This window comes from Trichomycterus rosablanca, chromosome 7, assembly GCF_030014385.1.
Source record: "Trichomycterus rosablanca isolate fTriRos1 chromosome 7, fTriRos1.hap1, whole genome shotgun sequence".
Classification (NCBI taxonomy): Eukaryota; Metazoa; Chordata; class Actinopteri; order Siluriformes; family Trichomycteridae; genus Trichomycterus; species Trichomycterus rosablanca.
In genome coordinates this window covers 40,203,300-40,220,015 of record NC_085994.1, presented here as the reverse complement: position 1 = coordinate 40,220,015, position 16,716 = coordinate 40,203,300, and the positions used below count along the sequence as shown (strand labels likewise).

General features: G+C 41.6%; 1 protein-coding gene across 1 annotated transcript in view; it reads right to left on the bottom strand.

Annotated features, from left to right (window-relative positions):
* oxct1a (3-oxoacid CoA transferase 1a) overlaps positions 1-16,038 on the bottom strand; it is a 34,124-nt gene extending 18,086 nt beyond the window's left edge. The window contains exons 1-13 of the mRNA XM_062999507.1: positions 15,919-16,038; positions 13,901-14,009; positions 13,694-13,784; positions 12,896-13,031; positions 12,541-12,690; positions 10,664-10,770; positions 9,378-9,438; positions 7,280-7,387; positions 6,879-6,993; positions 6,474-6,568; positions 5,737-5,785; positions 4,572-4,644; positions 3,774-3,849 (exon numbers count right to left, since the gene is read on the bottom strand). Coding sequence (XP_062855577.1) covers positions 3,774-3,849; positions 4,572-4,644; positions 5,737-5,785; positions 6,474-6,568; positions 6,879-6,993; positions 7,280-7,387; positions 9,378-9,438; positions 10,664-10,770; positions 12,541-12,690; positions 12,896-13,031; positions 13,694-13,784; positions 13,901-14,009; positions 15,919-16,005 — 1,257 coding nt within the window. The 5' untranslated portion in view covers positions 16,006-16,038. The remainder of the gene's footprint in view (positions 1-3,773; positions 3,850-4,571; positions 4,645-5,736; positions 5,786-6,473; positions 6,569-6,878; positions 6,994-7,279; positions 7,388-9,377; positions 9,439-10,663; positions 10,771-12,540; positions 12,691-12,895; positions 13,032-13,693; positions 13,785-13,900; positions 14,010-15,918) is intronic.
* Between the last annotated feature and the right edge of the window lie 678 nt (positions 16,039-16,716).

Sequence of the window (16,716 nt, the reverse complement as noted above, 5' to 3'; positions counted from 1 at the left end):
ACACGTCCATATCAGCACCAACCATCCAGATTATTCACCCGTTCATCCGTTCATTCATTCATCCTTACACTCAGTACATCCACATTATTCACCCGTTCACCCGTTCATTCATTCATCCTTACACTCAGTACATCCACATTATTCACCCGTTCATTCATTCATCCTTACACTCAGTACATCCACATTATTCACCCGTTCATTCATTCATCCTTACACTCAGTACATCTACATTATTCACCCGTTCATTCATTCATCCTTACACTCAGTACATCCACATTATTCACCCGTTCATTCATTCATCCTTACACTCAGTACATCCACATTATTCACCCGTTCATTCATTCATCCTTACACTCAGTACATCTACATTATTCACCAGTTCATTCATTCATCCTTACACTCAGTACATCCACATTATTCACCCGTTCATTCATTCATCCTTACACTCAGTACATCCACATTATTCACCCGTTCATTCATTCATCCTTACACTCAGTACATCCACGTTATTCATCCGTTCATTCATTCATCCTTACACTCAGTACATCCACGTTATTCATCCGTTCATTCATTCATCCTTACACTCAGTACATCTACATTATTCACCAGTTCATTCATTCATCCTTACACTCAGTACATCCACATTATTCACCCGTTCATTCATTCATCCTTACACTCAGTACATCCACATTATTCACCCGTTCATTCATTCATCCTTACACTCAGTACATCCACGTTATTCATCCGTTCATTCATTCATCCTTACACTCAGTACATCCACGTTATTCATCCGTTCATTCATTCATCCGTACACTCAGTACATCCACATTATTCACCCGTTCACCCGTTCATTCATTCATCCTTACACTCAGTACATCCACATTATTCACCCGTTCATTCATTCATCCTTACACTCAGTACATCTACATTATTCACCCGTTCATTCATTTATCCTTACACTCAGTACATCCACATTATTCACCCGTTCATTCATTCATCCTTACACTCAGTACATCTACATTATTCACCCGTTCATTCATTCATCCGTACACTCAGTACATCCACATTATTCACCCGTTCATTCATTCATCCTTACACTCAGTACATCCACATTATTCACCCGTTCATTCATTCATCCTTACACTCAGTACATCCACATTATTCACCCATTCATTCATTCATTCATCCTTACACTCAGTACATCTACATTATTCACCCGTTCATTCATTCATCCTTACACTCAGTACATCTACATTATTCACCCGTTCATTCATTCATCCTTACACTCAGTACATCCACATTATTCACCCGTTCATTCATTCATCCTTACACTCAGTACATCCACATTATTCACCCGTTCATTCATTCATCCTTACACTCAGTACATCCACATTATTCACCCGTTCATTCATTCATCCTTACACTCAGTACATCTACATTATTCACCCGTTCATTCATTCATCCTTACACTCAGTACATCTACATTATTCACCCATTCATTCATTCATCCTTACACTCAGTACATCCACATTATTCACCCGTTCATTCATTCATCCTTACACTCAGTACATCTACATTATTCACCCGTTCATTCATTCATCCTTACACTCAGTACATCCACATTATTCACCCGTTCATTCATTCATCCTTACACTCAGTACATCTACATTATTCACCCGTTCATTCATTCATCCTTACACTCAGTACATCCACATTATTCACCTGTTCATTCATTCATCCTTACACTCAGTACATCCACATTATTCACCCGTTCATTCATTCATTCTTACACTCAGTACATCCACATTATTCACCCGTTCATTCATTCATCCTTACACTCAGTACATCTACATTATTCACCCATTCATTCATTCTTACACTCAGTACATCCACATTATTCACCCGTTCATTCATTCATCCTTACACTCAGTACATCCACGTTATTCACCCGTTCATTCATTCATCCTTACACTCAGTACATCCACATTATTCACCCATTCACCCGTTCATTCATTCATCCTTACACTCAGTACATCCACATTATTCACCCGTTCATTCATTAATTACTGCAGTCCATACGTGCACATTATTCACCCATTCATCCTTTCATTCATTACTGCAGTCTGTAGATCCACGTTATTCACCCGTTCATCCATCCATCCTTACACTCAGTACATCCACATTATTCACCTATTCATCCAGTAACTGCATTATTCACATGTTCCTCCATTCATTCATTACTGCAGTCCGTACATCAACATTATTCAACTGCTCATCCATTCATCACTAGTCAATAAATCTGCATTATTTATCTGATCATTCATCCATACAATAAGTACATCCACATTATTCACCCGTTCATCCGTTCATTCATTCATCCTTACACTCAGTACATCCACATTATTCACCTGTTCATCCAGTAACTCTGCATTATTCACATGTTCATCCATTCATTCGTCACTACACTCAGTACATCCACATTATTCAGCCATTCATTTATTCATTCTTACAGCTGGTACATCCACATTATTCACCCGTTCATCCGTTCATTCATTACTGCAGTCTGTACATCCACATTATTCACTCGTTCATTCATTACTGCAGTCTGTACATCCACATTATTCACCCTTTCATTCATTACTGCAGTCTGTACATCCACATTATTCACCCATTCATCCAGTTGATCTGCATTATTCAGCCGTTCATCCGTTCATTCATCACTACAGTCAGTACATCCACATTATTCACCCGTTCATTCATCACTACAGTCAGTATATCCACATTACTTAGCCATTCATTCATTCCTACAGTCAGTACATCCACATTATTCACCTGGTCATCCATTCATTCGTCACTACAGTCGGTAGATCTGCATTATTTAACTGTTTATTCATCAATTCATCACTACACTCAGTACATCTACATTATTCAACCGTTTATTCAGTAAATCTGCATTATTCACCTGTTCATTCATTCATTCCTCACGACACTCAGTACATCCACATTATTCACCCATTCATCCAGTAACTCTGCATTATTCACCCGTTCATCCATTCATTCATCACTGCAGTCAGTACATCCACATTATTCACCCGTTCATTCATTCATTCATTCATTTATCACGACACTCAGTACATCCACATTATTCACCCATTCATCCAGTAACTCTGCATTATTCACCCGTTCATATATTAATCCTAACACTCAGTACATCCACATTATTCACCCATTCATCCAGTAACTCTGCATTAATCACCCGTTAATTCATCCATTCGTTTATTACTACACTTTGTACATTCACATTATTCACCCATTCATCGATTTATTCATCACTAATCAGTACATCCACATTATTCACCTGTTTATTCATCCATTAATCACTACACTCAGATCATCCACTTTATTCACCTGATCATTCATTCATACACATTCATATGCATTATCCACCCATTCATTCACCCATTCATTCTTAGTCAGTACATCCACATTATTCACCTGTTCATCCAGTAGATCCACATTATTCACCCATCCATTCATCCATTCATCACTACAGTCAGTACATCCACTTTACTCACCTGATCATTCATTCATACACATTCGTATGCATTATCCACCCATTCATTCATCCATTCATCCTTACACTCAATACATCCACATTATTCACCTACACGTTCATCCCTTCATTAAAGATGTTCTGGTGGCTCGCAGTGGAACCAAAGCTGTGTAATATAAACCACAGTGAAAACTACATGGTGTGAACAGCATGAACTTACCGGGATCATCCAGTTGGCCAGATCACCGTACCTGGACACCTGCATGGCTCCCAGCATGGTCAGATTAATGTGGCCACTTCAAGAAAAAACACAAAACAACTAATAATAATAATAATAATAATAAGTATTGTGTGTTATGTAGTTGGGGAATGTACACTGATGAGCCAAAACATTAAAACCACACCCATCCACCCTCATGAAAACAATGCCGGGCTGACGGTTTAGCAGTTGTCCAAATACTTTTGATCATATAGTGTATTTTAGATGATAAGAGAACCGGATTAAGTGATATTATGAGACGAGAATTATGGGATTTGTAGTCAAGTAGTACAGGAGCTTTAGTTTCAGGACCAGAGCCATTAAAAACCGGACGCTAGAACATTACTGAGACGTATGGCCGCGCTGCTAACAGCGAGGCGTTCGTTTGCACCATCAATCCTTCACCTTTAAGCAGCTCGGACCCTCGGAGTCGTATTTATGTCCGTCCGCGAGGTGAGAAATGAAGCTTTTCTGCTGTAAAGCCTCCGCTGCTGTCTTAAAGGTCGGGATTGATTTTCTCCCGGGTGCTTTTATTCCTTCGGCTGCGTCATTTCTGCGGTTTTGTTCCCCACAAATTCAATAAAAACAGTAAATTCGGCGCTTAACTGCAGCCAGGCCCCTTCCCACACACACACACACACACACACACACACACACACACGATTAACCCTACAGAGCTCTATCCCACCAAACCACACCAGTTCACTTATACTATATTATGTTTATATACATACAGATTAAAATGTTTGTGTATTTTACCCTCTGATCATGGCGAAGGATTCATCGCTGGAGAAGTAAGAAGCTCCGGGAAGCACCGTCACCGTTTCCTTTCCTAAAAAAGATAAAGCACACATACATTTTATCAGCTCCACTTACCATATAAAAGCACTTTGTAGTTCTACAATTACTGACTGTAGTCCATCTGTTTTTCTACATGCTTTGTTACCCCCCTTTCATGCTGTTCTTCAATGGTCAGGACCACCACAGAGCAGGTATTATTTAGGTGGTGGATGATTCTCAGCACTGCAGTGACGCTGACATGGTGGTGGTGTGTTAGTGTGTGTTGTGCTGGTGCTGCTGGAGTTTTTAAACACCTCACTGTCACTGCTGGACCGAGAATAGTCCACCAACCAAACATATCCAGCCGACAGCACCCCGTGGGCGGCGTCCTGTGACCACTGATGAAGGTCTAGAAGATGAGCGACTCAAACAGCAGCAATAGATGAGCGATCGTCTCTGACTTTACATCTACAAGGTGGACCGACTAGGTAGGAGTGTCTACCAGAGTGGACAGTGAGTGGACACGGTGTTTAAAAACTCCAGCAGCGCTGCTGTGTCTGATCCACTCATACCAGCACAACACACACTAACACACCACCACCATGTCAGTGTCACTGCAGTGCTGAGAATGATCCACCACCTAAATAATACCTGCTCTGTGGTGGTCCTGACCATTGACGAACAGCATGAAAGGGGGGTAACAAAGCATGTAGAGAAACAGATGGACTACAGTCAGTAATTGTAGAACTACAAAGTGTTTCTATATGGTAAGTGAAATAGTGTGTTAAGCTCACGCGTGATGCAGAGGTTCCAAACCACCTCAGTACCTACAGATCACATCTGTGGCTCCATCTCAATCTAGTACTAACAGGTTAGTGCTCTACTCATAATGCTGTTACTATTTGAATTGAACCTATTGAGTGTGTACTATGTGGTTTGGGACACAGCACCTCATTTATAGTTTCTTTAAATCATCTAGCCAACATTATTATTATTATTTTTGTAATAAAAATAAACATGTTTTACCTCAAAGGGTCAAATTATTACACACAGCAGGGCCTTCCAAAATGTTTATGGACACGTTACATAAATTCTAACATTTAAAGAAATGAAAGTAATAATGGCGAGATTAGAACAAACTCACCTGCATTAATTAGATCAGCATCCACTTCTTCTTCTGTAGGATACGGTCCCTAAATAATAAAAAAAAAACAGCCACAATAACTCAAAATAATGAATCAATATCATTAAGTAATGTTTGGTCTGGTGTTCTATACTAACGTGAATAAATATTAAACCACTTATTATTTAGTAACTGCTGAAGTAATGATGGATCAATCAATTTAAAATCAACATTTTCCCAAGTATTGTGCATAATTTAGGTCTTTCATCTGTTTTTTTAATTTAGGTACTCAACACTGTGAAAAGATTCAGGGAATCAGGGGCAATCTGGAAACCACTGTTAAATGTGTGTGACCTGCCGCTCAGGTGGCGCAGCGGTAAAACACACCGGAGCTGGGACTTCAAATACATCGTATTGAACCTCAGCTCTGCCATCTGGGGCTGGGTGGCCACACAAACAAGGATTGGCTGTTGTTCAGGGTGGGTTGAGCCAGACCAGGGTTCCTCATAACTGGTGCAATTACGACCTCCGAGTTGGGGAATAATACGTTGATCAGGGTGTGGCTCTCCGTACACAAGGCTGATCCGCATCTGAACTCGCCTCGTGCGGGTGAAAAGATGCACGCGTGTCGGAGGGGGCGAGCGTATCTCATGAGAAACATGAAACCCACGTTGAACCGTATGTAGTGAATAACAGAGCGTCTGATGTTTACGTGACTCGGACGATGTTGCAGCAGATCAGACAGACATCATGCTTACCAATCCCAGAATGCCGTTCTCACTCTGCAGGTAGACGTTGATATCAGGTTTGATAAAGTTACTGGCCAGCATCGGGATTCCAATCCCCAGATTAGCTGAAAAGAATCCGAAACAAACAAAAAAAAATACATTCGATAATATAAAAAATTGATCGTTTGATTACGTTTCCGTCAAAATAAAGCAAGAGCAGCACGACGCCCTGAAAATGTGGCCTGTGTGGGGAAATAAAGGTCGCTTAAGGTTTGGGTTACGTTTCAGTTTGCACACATTTTGAATTATTTTGTGCATTTTTACCAAAAATAAATAGGTTCAGAACCGAGGAACGCTTGGTTCCCAGCTTGGTTCCAATAAAAACTGATACATACAGAGCAGGGTGAACTCTTCCTCGTTTCTTTATAAACGTACCGTACATGCCGTCCTGGAACTCCAGCGCGGCTCTGCGAATGATCCGCTCCCTCACGATGTCCGAATCTTTCTTGGGTTTGGGCTTCTCCGCCTGAGCTTTCTTAATGGTGCGTTTCTACAGGAGCAAACACGGGAGCATGAGGAGCACCATCAGAGGAACTACAGAACCGAACTAAAACAGGACCAGCACACCCTGTGGAGAGAGAGCAGGGATGGAGGTGGGAGTGGAGACGGGGCCGGTGAGGATGAGGACAAAGATGGACCTGGAGGAATAATACAGGGAAAAGACGTGTGGCCCATGAAGCCAGCGAGGACAGGACAGGGATGAAGATGAGGGCCAGAGACAGGTGATGGGGTGAGGATGGAGCCTAGTGGTCACGTGGAGGTGCTCGCTTCCTTACCTCGATGCGCTTTTCGTAGCTGTTGCCCTTGACGACGCGGTGTACGTAAACGCTGGGGATGTGGACGTCCTCCTCGGCGAACGTCCCCACGTCCACGATCTCCTCCACCTGAGAACACGCGAGGAGAACGGAGTTCAGAGTCGGCCTGAGATTACTGACTGATGATGGGTGGGTGTTCCGTTCCAACCATGGCTGTGTCCCAAACCACATAAATACTACGCTGTTATTTTGGACACAGCCAGAAAAAGAGCTGCTAGTTTCCATAGTAACAGCAAAATCGCCCCTATTGCACAAACATGCCTGGTTCTTCAGACTTCAGAACATGCCAGAGGTTGTGTTTGTCAGCTGGAGTGGTGTAGAGCACAGCAGCATTGGACTCTGGAGCAGCGCAGACACACTGCTGTAAAGCACGATGGAGGAGTAAAAGTGTATGACAGCATTCATACACACATTATAATCACCATACACTACACACAGACACACACACACACCATATGCACACACAATACACTACACACTATAAACACACACAATACACTATACACTAGACACATTATACACAAAACACTACACACTAAACACATTACATTATACACAAAACACTACACACTAAACACATTACATTATACACAAAACACTACACACTAAACACATTACATTATACACAAAACACTAGACACTAAACACATTACATTATACACAAAACACTAGACACACATACAATACCCACACAATGCACTACACACACATTACACTTGACACACTATACACAACCCAGACACACACCATACACTACCCACACACAATACACACTATATAAACACACAGTACATTACACACTATACACAACCCCCACAAACACCATACATAACCCCCCCCCCACACACACTATATGCACACACAATACACTACACACTGTACACACAATACACTACACACACACAATAAACACAACCCACAAGCAAACACACCCCATACACTACCCACACACACATTATACACAACCCCCACAAACACTACATACTATATAAACACACAATACACTACACACACACCATACACTACCCACACAAAACACTATATAAACACACAATACATTACATAATATACACTATCCACACACACTATACACAACCCCCACAAACACTATACACTACACACACACCATACACAACCCCCCAACACACACTATATGCACACACAATACACTACACACACACTAAACACAACCCACAAGCAAACACACCCCATACACTACCCACACACACAATACACACACTATACACAACCCCCACAAACACTACATACTATATAAACACACAATACACTACACACACACACACTAAACACACCCCATACACTACCCACACACACATTATACACAACCCCCACAAACACTACATACTATATAAACACACAATACACTACACACACACCATACACTACCCACACAAAACACTATATAAACACACAATACATTACATAATATACACTATCCACACACACTATACACACACTATACACAACCCCCACAAACACTACATACTATATAAACACACAATACACTACACACACACACACTAAACACACCCCATACACTACCCACACACACATTATACACAACCCCCACAAACACTACATACTATATAAACACACAATACACTACACACACACACTAAACACAACCCACATACACTACCCACACTATACACAACCCCCACAAACACCATGCGCAACCCACACACACTATATGCACACACAATACACTACACACTAGACACACATACAATTCCCCACACACAATGATAGTTAGGAGGACTAAAGTGCAGTAGAGTGAAGCCCCTCCAGGACGTCCCTAACGTCTGTTCTTTTTTTGGAAGCGTCACACACCATTAAATCTGATCTGATGACGCAGGGTGGAACGGAAACATCTGATCTGTGCTTCATTATCACACGAGAGAAATCACATCATCAGATCATCAGAGTATCGTTCAGTATTACAGCACCACTGCACATTCTACACAGACACAATCTTCTATAGGTTCTATAGGAACATCAGTGTACACAGAACTGGGATTTTGTGAGATGAACTACTCACCTCTACGATGGTCATCTTGGCTGCTTTACACATCGGCTGGTTAAAGTTCCGGGCTGTTTTCCTGTTCCAGTAAAAACAGAGAAAGGAAACATCAGAAACAGAAATGTAACATGATACAGGTTGGACAGGAACATCACTGATGCTTCCACATTATCTTCAGGAGTCACTGTGGTTTCATGTATCATCATCATCATCATCATCATCCACTGTAGAGGAACTTTACTGTACAGAGTGGGTGATAAGAACTACTGATTCTCATTCTAGAGCACACACTGCCACCTGGTGGTGCTAAAACATAACAGCTTCATTTAATCCTTCAACAAATCATACATGCTTGGTTACATTATATACACTGACCATATATACGTGCTGGGTAACCTTATATACACAGCATGGTACATTATATACACTGATTTGCCTTATATAACGCTGGGCTACATTAGATACACAGCATGGCACATCATATACATGCTGGCTTACAATATATACACTGACTTACCTTACATACACACTGGCTTACATTATATACACCGATTTACCTTATATTCACAGAGGGTTACATTATATACACACTGGATTACACTATATACACTGATTTACTCTATATACACTGATTTATCTTATACCCACAGTGGGTTACATTATATATATATATGCTGGCTTACATTATATACACTGATTTACCCCATATATACAGCGAATTACATTATACACTAATTTACCATATATACACACACTGGGTAACATTATATACACGCTGGCTTACGTTATATAAACGCTTGTTTACATTACATACACATATTTTCCGTATACACACAGCAAATTACATTATATACATGCAGGGTTACATTATATACACTAATTTACCGTATATACACAGGCTGGGTATTATAATATACACGCTGGTGTACGTTATATAAACGCTTGTTTACATTATATACACTGATTTACATTATATACACAGCGAATTACATTAACACTACATACACTAATTTACCCGATATACACACACTGAGTAACATTATATACTCGCTGGCTTGCGTTATATAAACGCTTGGTTACATTATATACATGCTGGGTTGCATTATATACACTGATTTACACTATATACACGCTTGGTTACATGATATACACTAATTGACCTTATATACATGCTGGCTTACCTTACATACACACTGTGTAACATTATATACACGCCGGGTGACATTATATTTACAGTGGGTTACATTATACACATTGCTTTACATTATAGATGAGTGGACGAATGTATGATGTAGTAACGGTACCTGAATATAACGTTTCCTGCTCGATCTGCTTTCCAGGCTTTAACCAGAGCAAAATCTCCTGTGATGGACTTCTCCATTACAAAGTGTCTCCCACCAAACTCACGCACCTGAACACCAGCGCACACACAAATATCATCATTATTATTTATTTATTTATATTTAAATCATTTTAATCACATATAGTTCATTCAAATATTCAGAAGATATAATGTATATATATACAGTGTATCACAAAAGTGAGTACACCCCTCACATTTCTGCAGATATTTAAGTATATCTTTTCATGGGACAACACTGACAAAATGACACTTTGACACAATGAAAAGTAGTCTGTGTGCAGCTTATATAACAGTGTAAATTTATTCTTCCCTCAAAATAACTCAATATACAGCCATTAATGTCTAAACCACCGGCAACAAAAGTGAGTACACCCCTAAGAGACTACACCCCTAAATGTCCAAATTGAGCACTGCTTGTCATTTTCCCTCCAAAAAGTCATGTGACTCGTTAGTGTTACTAGGTCTCAGGTGTGCATAGGGAGCAGGTGTGTTCAATTTAGTAGTACAGCTCTCACACTCTCTCATACTGGTCACTGAAAATTCCAACATGGCACCTCATGGCAAATAACTCTCTGAGGATCTTAAAAGACGAATTGTTGCACTACATGAAGATGGCCAAGGCTACAAGAAGATTGCCAACACCCTGAAACTGAGCTGCAGCACAGTGGCCAAGATCATCCAGCGTTTTAAAAGAGCAGGGTCCACTCAGAACAGACCGTTGGTCGTCCAAAGAAGCTGAGTACACGTGCTCAGCGTCACATCCTGACAAACTGCTGTCTTTGAAAGATAGGCGCAGGAGTGCTGTCAGCATTGCTGCAGAGATTGAAAAGGTGGGGGGTCAGCCTGTCAGTGCTCAGACCATACGCCGCACACTACATCAAATTGGTCTGCATGGCTGTCACCCCAGAAGGAAGCCTCTTCTGAAGTCTCTACACAAGAAAGCCCGCAAACAGTTTGCTGAAGACATGTCAACAAAGGACATGGATTACTGGAACCATGTCCTATGGTCTGATGAGACCAAGATTAATTTGTTTGGTTCAGATGGTCTCAAGCATGTGTGGCGGCAATCAGGTGAGGAGTACAAAGATAAGTGTGTCATGCCTACAGTCAAGCATGGTGGTGGGAATGCCATGGTCTGGGGCTGCATGAGTGCAGCAGGTGTTGGGGAGTTACATTTCATTGAGGGACACATGAACTCCAATATGTACTGTGAAATACTGAAGCAGAGCATGATCCCCTCCCTCCGGAAACTGGGTCGCAGGGCAGTGTTCCAGCATGATAATGACCCCAAACACACCTCTAAGACGACCACTGCTTTATTGAAGAGGCTGAGGGTAAAGGTGATGGACTGGCCAAGCATGTCTCCAGACCTAAACCCAATAGAACATCTTTGGGGCATCCTCAAGCGGAAGGTGGAGGAGCGCAAAGTCTCGAATATCCGCCAGCTCCGTGATGTCGTCATGGAGGAGTGGAAAAGCATTCCAGTGGCAACCTGTGAAGCTCTGGTAAACTCCATGCCCAGGAGAGTTAAGGCAGTTCTGGGAAATAATGGTGGCCACACAAAATATTGACACTTCATGAACTTTCACTAAGGGGTGTACTCACTTTTGTTGCCGGTGGTTTAGACATTAATGGCTGTATATTGAGTTATTTTGAGGGAAGAATAAATTTACACTGTTATATAAGCTGCACACAGACTACTTTTCATTGTGTCAAAGTGTCATTTTGTCAGTGTTGTCCCATGAAAAGATATACTTAAATATCTGCAGAAATGTGAGGGGTGTACTCACTTTTGTGATACACTGTATATATATACACCTCTCGTGGTTCACTGGCGATGGCGATGCTTCCGTCTGTGTTATATTTAATAGGAGAGCCCCCCTCCTGAATCAATGTACCGTAACCTGTGGCAGTGAAGAATGCTGGGATACCTGCTCCTCCGGCCCTGATCCGCTCTGCCAAGGTCCCCTAAACACACAGAACCAGAATCAGAATCAGAACAGATCCAGATCAAAGCTACACACTATTTAAGACAGTATCTCAGTTTAGGTAACTCATATCTGGCAACCCTGAAGATGAACGAGAAGCTGAAGGACTGATGTGGGATGGAAAATGAGTGCAAGCGTGTGTTGTAAGCAAACACAGGTGTGAGACCACGTGGTGTAAATCTCACCTGTGGTGTTAGCTCCACCTCCAGCTCTCCGGACAGGTACTGCCTCTCGAACTCCACGTTCTCTCCCACATAGGAGGAAATCATCCGCTTGATCTGCTTGGTCTTCAGGAGGAGGCCGAGTCCGAACTCATCCACCCTGCACGAACGCATTCACATATGCATGCTAAGGGTTGCCAGATATACAGCCGTGACCAAACTGAGCATGTGGTGAATACCTGGCAACCCTAATCAGGTTCGAATACATTTCTTTGTAGGAATAAAAATTGCTTTATGTGGGATGTGGGGTTGCCAGGTGTTCAGAATAAATAGGTGCCTATAGGAGCCACAAATCTCTCGCATATTGGTTGTTTCAGAACCACAATCTGGCAACCCTGGTTGGAAGTGCATTTGGATTATGTATTATTTCTAACTTTTTTTTAATCACAAACACAAAACAAACCCCCCTGTCGCAGGGATTTAAGCCTGTTTCTGGAGCAGAGTTACCACAGTACAGAGGGGAAATGAGTATATCTAATGAAAGGACATGTTTATTGTTGTTAGAGGTGTGTTTGTTTACTATACTGCAGGACTGTTGCAGGACGTTCTGGCATTATTCAGCACTGAGCCGTCAGCTGCGTGTGGCTGGTCAATGAGCCGAAACTTATTTTATTGTTTATTAACCGACGGCGTGACTTCCTGTGACCCGGATTCACTGAAGCGAGTGCAAATTTATTACACATTCACTTTAATACCAGCGCTGAGAGCAAGAAATGCAAATCAATCCCTCAAAAGATTCATTTTCTCTTTTCTCTTACGTACCCGGCGTTATTACTGACGGCGGTCAGCCTCTTCACTCCCGTCTTCAACAGACTGTTTATCAGATTCTCCGGGATTCCACACAGACCGAAACCTACGACCAAAAACAACAACAAACCCAATTCACATTCAAAAACGACACCAGTTACAAAGAAAAATCCAAATAAAACAACAGAACTTCAGTGATTTTGCTTTGTTAGAAATACTGACCTCCAACCAGCACTGTTGCTCCATCGGGAATATCTCTCACTGCTTCTGTAGCGTCCGAGTAAAAGCGAGTGCGCCGCCGAGACGACGTGGAGAAATAACAGCTACACGACTGTAAACAAACAAACAAACAAACATAGAATCTCATTTAAGTCATCTAATAACGTACAAAACCTGGTTGCTTCTCAGCAAACTTCAAAAAGATCATCGGGTCTGATGAGACCAAAACTGAACATGCTGTGAAGCATGGTGGTGGCAGCATCATATTGGGAAGACGTTTTTGTCCTGACAGTGCAGTGTTTGCACTGGGGGCCCTTACTGACCCAGGTGTGAATATACAATCTCCACGAAGAAAGGACTCAGATCGCTTCACTTGGGAATCGAACCCAGGACCTTCTTGCTGATTGGCATCGGTGCTACTCACCGACCCACAGTGCTGCCTCCAAAGGTTGCTTCATTGACATGACAAATATGGACATTCGATCAAAACTGAACATGCTGTGAAGCCCAAACTGTGAAGCATGATGGTGGCAGCATCGTGAGTTCTAGACACATTTCTAGTGTCAAAGTAAAGAACATAAACACTTTTGTTCATCATGATTAATGCGATCACATGCTTTCAACATCGAACCCACAACACAAAGTGCAAACGGTCACAGGGTGCGAATACTTTCTGAAACTCCTGTATAAAGGTGACCTGGTGATTCTGCTTTATTTACACAGTACACACGGTTTCAAAATCAGCTCGCTAAAGTCCGCCTGTAACTCAGGACTGAACTTATGATTCTTCTTACAGTATTTATGACACTGTGCTGTACCGTCATAAAATCTTTATATACACCGATCAGCCATAACATTAAAACCACCTCCTTGTTTCTACACTCACTGTCCATTTTATCAGCTCCACTTACCATATAGAAGCACTTTGTAGTTCTACAATTACTGACTGTAGTCCATCTGTTTCTCTGCATGCTTTGTTACCCCCCTTTCACCCTGTTCTTCAAAGGTCAGGACCCCCACAGGACCCCCACAGAGCAGGTATTATTTAGGTGGTGGATGATTCTCAGCACTGCAGTGACACTGACATGGTGGTGGTGTGTTAGTGTGTGTTGTGCCGGTATGAGTGGATCAGACACAGCAGCGCTGCTGGAGTTTTTAAACACCGTGTCCACTCACTGTCCACTCTATTAGACACTCCTACCTAGTTGGTCCACCTTGTAGATGTAAAGTCAGAGACGATCGCTCATCTATTGCTGCTGTTTGTGTCGGTCGTCTTCTAGACCTTCATCAGTGCTCACAGGACGCTGCACACGGGGCGCTGTCGGCTGGATATTTTTGGTTGGTGGACGATTCTCAGTCCAGCAGTGACAGTGAGGTGTTTAAAAACTCCACTCATACCAGCACAACACACACTAACACACCACCACCATGTCAGTGTCAGTGCAGTGCTGAGAATGATCCACCACCTAAATAATACCTGCTCTGTGGTGGTCCTGGGGGGGTCTACAAAGCATGCAGAGAAACAGATGGACAACAGTCAGTAATTGTAGAACTACAAAGTGCTTCTAAAATGGACAGTGAGGTGGTTTTAATGTTATGGTCCCCAGGTAGAACTCGAACCCAGGCCTGTAGAAATGAAATAAATTCCTAAACCACGTGCATTCCAGTAGTTTCATTTGCAAACGTGTGAAGGTATAAGGATGATAAATGTTTAACACGTGATATCTCCATGACACCTTTACAACTGATAACATTCCTCACCAAGGACACACAGCAATCAACACACAGCAGCATCGTTATCAGCACTTTATAACCCCGGCACACACCTGGTGTCAGATCGTATCATTCTGAGATCATAAACCTTCAATAAAAGTGATATAAAAGTGCAATAATATCAGAACGTCTGATCATTTAAATGCGTAATACAGGAGCAGGTTAGCATGAAGGCTAACAGCAGCACAGAGCAGGGTGTACAGCTGAGGTAAAGCTCGTACATTTATGTGTCATGAATGTGCACCGACCTTGTAGCTGTGGACTCTGTAGACTGTGGAGGATAAAGATCTGAGTATGAATCTATCAGCAGAGGACAGGACGGACACCATCGCCATGTTTACCGGGTACAGAGGAGACGCTGAGGAGAAGCGGTTCAGATCTGAGAGGGGGCGGAGTCTCAGAGCAGGTGGGCGTGGTTACAGGAGTGATTGACAGGGGGGAGAGGCTGCCTCATTAGGATTTAACTCATTCGCCCCCACATAGGGGTAAACTCGTTCTGAAGTAATATGACGAATACTTTAAAAGCTATTGAAGTTATGAATAAAAAAAAAAAATCTGTTTTTTTACTATGTAATAAAGGGTGACAGTGTCAGTATAAGAGTTGTAGTATGTAATGTGGGTTACACTCAATAATATACAACTTGTTCTGAAGTAATATGACGAATACTTTAAAAGCTATTGCAGTTATTAATAAAAATCTGTTTTTACTATGTAATAAAGGGTGACAGTGTCAGTATAAGATTTGTAGTATGTAATGTGGGTTACACTTGATAAAATACAACTTGTTTTGGAGCAATATGCTGAATACTTTAAAAGCTATTGCAGTTATTAATAAAAATCTGTTTTTACTATGTAATAAAGGGTGACAGTGTCAGTATAAGAGTTGTAGTATGTAATGTGGGTTACACTTGATAAAATACAACTTGTTTTGGAGCAATATGCTGAATACTTTAAAAGCTATTGCAGTTATTAATAAAAATCTGTTTTTACTATGTAATAAAAGGGTGAAGGTGTCAGTATAAGAGTTGTAGTATGTAATGTGGGTT